Source organism: Stegastes partitus, unplaced genomic scaffold (assembly GCF_000690725.1).
Source record: "Stegastes partitus isolate 25-593 unplaced genomic scaffold, Stegastes_partitus-1.0.2 Scaffold300, whole genome shotgun sequence".
In the NCBI taxonomy this organism is placed as follows: Eukaryota; Metazoa; Chordata; class Actinopteri; family Pomacentridae; genus Stegastes; species Stegastes partitus.
In genome coordinates, this window is record NW_007578031.1 from 373,773 (window position 1) to 379,485 (window position 5,713).

Sequence of the window (5,713 nt, forward strand, 5' to 3'; positions counted from 1 at the left end):
CTTTTACAAACACTAGTCCCCCCCCCGGAACATCTACAAATCAAACACAAGACCAAGCATCTCTCATCTTACCAATTTATTTAAAACATTCCAATATAAAAGAAAAATTACACATTTCTGAATTGCTCTATTTACAAAAACGTACATCCTTTAACATCTACACAGTTTACATGGTTGGTAGCTCACTGCAGAGGGTTACAGTCACAGGTTTGCTCGGTATCGGCCTCTCGGCTCGCTCCAGCTTAAATTAAGTCGCCGTACAGTTAATCTTCTCTTTTCGAAGGCACTAAGAAAGGACAGGCTAGTGTACAACATTTAATGAGGAACTGTAAGTCAACGACGGGTGTCACAGAGCGAAGTCATAAATAGCTTTTTTTTTTTTGCCTTTGGCAGTGATCAAACTGAGCTCATTCATCACAGACAGATTTTACATATGAACACACTTTTCTTTTTTTTTTTCTTTCCTGTACATACTAAGGCTTACCAATAAATATAAGCACTTAAAAATGAAAAAGAAAAAAAATAACTTTGCACAATTATCAAGTTTCCCAGGAATGTAACATCAGCGTGCAACCAGGTTGCAACAAAACACAAAATTAACGACGATTATTGAGCCACAAAAGGTGCGTTCAGAACACCAGCAGGTGTCGAAGCAGATCAGCTGACGGTCCTATGGCTCACGTGGCTATGAACAGTGTCTGTAGTCCATCAGGGTGTTTGTTCCTCTGGCGATACCGCAGACGCAAATCTGCACGAGGGTACATTTAATAAGACGGGGGAGGTCGACATAAAACAATTAAACTTTTAAATTCACCTGTTCAGAGTGGAATGTCATATTCACTGTAATAGAATATAGAAAACTACACATTTCCATTTTCCTGAGAATCTGACTGAAGCACCATCTGGAAGCGTTTAAGCCTCGATTTGAAGAATAGCACCAGTGAAACTCGGGTAATACCTCACAGGCACAAAATGATCAGTTTCCTCTCAAACCGAAACCTGTTCATTAAAAGAAGACGAAAGCCTGAACAGCTGGCGTCCCCACCAGCTTCTCCACCTGACATCAGTGGAGCCACTCAGGCAAAACATTTGCTTTGTCAAAGAAGCAAAAAAACATAAAAGTAAAAAACGTTTACCTGCCAAGAACCACAATTCCTGGCCATCTCCATATGAGCAGTTTTATGGAACCAAAACATAAAGACTGACAGGAATCATTAGTGTTTAAAAAAAAAACATTTAAAAAGCCAAACATTCATCTCATTCAGCTGCTGAGGTCGGAGAGGTCGGCTATCCGGGTTGGACTGTGGAGAGGTCGTCGACGTTGTGGACTTGCTCAAGGATTGGCAGGTTTCTCGGTGCTGCTGGGTGGCGTCAGGATCAGTCCCGGAGCTACAGGGGAAAGCTGAACGTTGGTGCTGTCGACCTGACGCTCCTGAGCTTTTCTCTGCAAGACAGGAAGATTCAGAGTTAGTTAGAGCAGAGCACAGGACATTTTTGGAGTATTTACAGGATTGTATGTACTGAATATTGAGGCTGCTGTTACGTTATCATATTGGAAACTTGCTGAGGAGGAGGAAGAAGAGAGGTTTGTCCACATTTATATTCCTCCAACTACGCTAATCTAAAATAGCAGCACCCTGTTTACTACTGTTGTATACTTTCTGTCTAATGTCTGTTCCAACATTTCATATTCCGCTCACCAGCAGGTCCAGATACGCCACGTGTGTCTGGATGTTGTGTCTGTCGTCAGCTTTGACTCTGGGGAAGTTCTTGAGTTGAGGTTTGGCTTCAGATCGCAGCGTGTCCATGAAGGGACTCATCCACCGGACACAGGAGGACACGCTTTCCCACGTCAGACCTGACAGATGGTACAGACGTCAGTTTAAACCCAATTTAAACCACTAAACATCATACTGAGATAAGCTCAGAGCTACAACGACAGCTCAGAAACCTACCTGAGACTTTATGAACAACATCGAAGGTGGAGAAGTGGCAGAAGGCGGCTGCAGCAAGAACGCTGTAGCTGAAGTCCAACGAGCTGATGTCCATTATACACAAGTCCAGGAGCTGCAACACACAAGTACAGGTTTTGTTTTACTTCAAGCATCCTGGATCAAATAGTTAAAAGATCACATGCTTCCATCTGTGCAACAGAGGACAGGACGTCTTCTAGGATGAACACAGCAGAGCATTTATAATGTGCAGCAGGCGTGGACGTACCTGTGTGATCTGGATGTACGTTTCCTGGGAGAACTGTGGCTCCAGGAAGTTTTCTTCATCTTTTTGGGCTTCAACCTGAGCGTACAGCTTCAACCAGGAGATGGGCGTCTCGGGACACAGGTTCCACTCCAACGCCTGCAGGACAACGGGAGCAACGTTCAGGTCAACACGGGAACAGGAACACAAACTGGGGTCGCGCACAGCTAACAGTGTAGCATGCTAAATACTCTTGACAGTATGTACAACAGTTCCTAAAACAAACCACTGAACACAGGTGAGTTTTTGTGCTAACGTACCTTCAGTAGGTGAAGCTCCGTGCGCTGAATGTCCCACATGTCACAGGCTCCATCTGTGACGTAGGCAAACTCGTAGATTTTGGGAGGGTAGATTTCCTGGAGAGAGGCGAGAAGCAAAGTTAATCGAGTGGAAGAGTTACTCAGATCACAGGACGCCTGATCTGTGTGTGCAGCAGCAGCGCCTTCGTGGACAAAGAGGAGGAGGAGCTCACCTCTATCTTCGAGGCGATGAAGAGCGCAGTGATGCCGATGAGCTGCAGGTAGTCTTTGTTGACGTTCTCCTGAGTGAGCATGAAGCGGTCGAAGTAGTCCTGAGCGAGGTACGCCGTCTGCCTGTGGAGGCTGTACACCTCACTCACCTGCACAAACACACAGATACAGTTTAACCTCAGCACTATTTAACATGGTGGCAACTGCAAAAGTTTATAAAACAAAATACAAAACTATGCTGTAACTCACCTCAAGCAGCCAGTCCAGCAGGATCGCCCTCATCTTGGGCTGCAGTTTGGGATGCTGCTGCAGGTAGCTCTTGTCGTGAACGTACTTCAGCTCCTTGTTGAGCATCTTGATCCACACGTCGTCTGAACTGGCCCAGCTGGAAAAGAGAGAGACCGGGTTTTACCATATGTAGCACCAAACACAGAAAAGCAGCTTTAATGCTCCATTTGTGGTTGGTTCTGACTGTGTTTTTAATCAGGACTGAGAATCGTCAAATACATTTTTATCTAGAAAAGCATCTTTATTTATGGACTTATCACATTGTTGGCACTACTTTCATGCTGTAATTAAATTAAGATATTCATCATTAAACATGATCAAGAAGAAAGATGGTTCCATGGAGTTTAGGTTTATACAAATTAAAGACAACCAATTTATTCAAGATCCACATGTGAGCTCTACATGGACTCGAGCCTGTAAAAGCTGCAGTCTAGACACAAGTATGGCTATTGTTCTAGCGAATGAGTTTAAAGACTACGCCCTGCATTCAGTGTGATCAAACATAATCTAATCAATTCAGCTCAAAGAAGTCAAGTTTCGGGGTCGCTCTACCCCACCCGGTACTCATCTCCGAGTACCGGGTGGGGTAGAGCGACCGTCCGGCAACAAAAGAGAACAACTCAGCGTGAAGCGTAGAGAAACGACGGCCTCATTGACGTGTAAAAGACACTCACCTGAGGCGAGGAATGGGGGAGGCCTTGATGAAGAGGTTCTTGAATCTGTACTGTTTGAAGCTGGACGGGTCTGCCGGTTCCATCTCTTTGTGGGGAGTTTCGATGAGAACGCACGGACTCGCTCCATCGTCCGACCAACACTTCTGAAACACAGAAACACAAATGTGGATTTTAGAAACACAGATTCCCAAAAGGAAGTCAGAATTACATTCATCCGATAGGACAAGAAGGAAAATCTAAATTGAAGAAAGTGGCTCCAGTGCTTCACAAGTTACTGGATTTATAGCCATGATAAGCAAAAGACAACTTCAACAATGATCGTCTTTGGGTGGATGGTTCTGCTCGTCTTTCATCGCCCCGTTTTATATTTTACTCATTGAATTCTGTTCACGTTTCTGATTTAAAGGTTTAAGGAAAAGTACATTGATTATAGTTGTATTTAAAATGTGAGTCATTGAGCAAAGTGCACCAAGCGTGGAGTTCAGATATAAATTCATCTCAACAGTGACACCTTCTGTTCATGAGGAGGTACTGCATCATGTCACTGCTGAAAAGAAGTACTTAAGTTTTTTAGCAGACTGACCTCATCCAGATAAATTTGCCACCAAAACCAACTTAAGGTACGTTTATCCAAAATACAGTAAGGGATTTGGAACAGTAACAGGAAAAAAACAAATAGAAGTAACTGATAAATATCAGTATTCTTGAAAAAACAAGAAGAAAACAAAATGGACGCTCTGCATAGAGAAGACCCCTAAGCAAGGAGCTTTCCTGTCATTTATGATAAAACTGGAGTTTAAAGAAAGAAAGAAAAAAAAGGGCAGGACACACTGGAAGGCAGGGCAGTCACGAGATACAGATAATAAAGCTTTAACACCACACATATCCTGGGCTGAGTTCTTATCAGTTGTAAACACACACACACAATCATTTGGAGCTGACAAGCTGAGACACTGACCTGTATTTCATAGTTTTGTTTCTTTGCAGCAGGTTGTAGTTTCTTCTTAGAAGGCTGAGGAAGAAAATAAACAAGTGAGTCGAAGCTACCGACGACAAAAGGAAAACAAAACGGTAAATAATCTAAGAAAGCCTGCTGTTAGTAAGCAGACACAAAGAAAACAGCAAGACAAACGTACCTCTGACTTCCTCTTCTTCAGCGGGACTTTGATGGTTGGCTCAGGTGTGTTTGAATCTCTGGCTTGAAGTGTGATGCGACCGCTGGGGGAGGGGAAAAAAAAAGATATATCAGCATTTGTGTTTGAATGAAGAATTGATTTTAAACTACAGGTTCATTAACAGTTAGTGAAACTGAATCGTGACTAAACTTGAGATGATTACGTTTACATTTGATGGATTCTCTCAAGTTGAATAGCGTGTTGTTATTCCTGATTTTACATGATTAAGTGACCATTATTCTCATAGATTAATCGTCAACTCGCTTGAGTGCCTAGAAGACGTTCCACCTCTCATCCAAGAGGCTTCATCAGTTCTGGCTGAGTAGTTGGGAGTTCCAGATACTTAAGGAGCCATTAACACCTGAGTTTTGGTTTAAATGGGTTTGGGGTGGGGTAGGGATTAATCTACGAGGATAATCATGACCAGGATGACTGAGAATCTTCAGACAAAGGACCACTGGCTCTAGAAAACTGCATAGTTTTTACTGTTGTTTCACCAAACCCTTAAAATAGTGGGGGGAAATAATTACACTCAATACTAAAAATCCATTTTAGAACCAGATGAGACAAAGTGAGCTTCTGCCATCACTCCACAAATCTTTGTTTTACACAAATACAGCGTTTAGTCTCAGGAGGGAAGCACAACGTGTGACTCTGATGACCCATACATTTGCAAGTTTTCATATGAGGCCTTAAGCCCCATCACAAAGTAAAGGAGGGCAGTTCCTCTTTACAGTGAGGCCTCATGAAGCCCCCCCGACCAGACTTTGAGGACAAACACCAACAGCTGCTTACCTGCGTCTGGACATGGTGATCACTGTGTTTATGGCTCCGCTGCAAAGAAAAAAAA

General features: G+C 43.2%; 1 protein-coding gene across 1 annotated transcript; it reads right to left on the reverse strand.

The window, feature by feature from the left end:
• Positions 1-61: 61 nt before the first annotated feature.
• ccne2 (cyclin E2) lies at positions 62-5,713 on the reverse strand. The gene is made up of 11 exons (XM_008283175.1): positions 5,659-5,713; positions 4,825-4,906; positions 4,647-4,700; positions 3,689-3,831; positions 2,976-3,111; positions 2,729-2,875; positions 2,517-2,612; positions 2,221-2,355; positions 1,956-2,067; positions 1,701-1,858; positions 62-1,444 (listed from the first exon to the last, which is right to left on the reverse strand). Exons 1-11 carry the CDS (start codon positions 5,670-5,672, stop codon positions 1,334-1,336), a joined length of 1,188 nt encoding a protein of 395 aa, XP_008281397.1. The 5' UTR covers positions 5,673-5,713; the 3' UTR covers positions 62-1,333.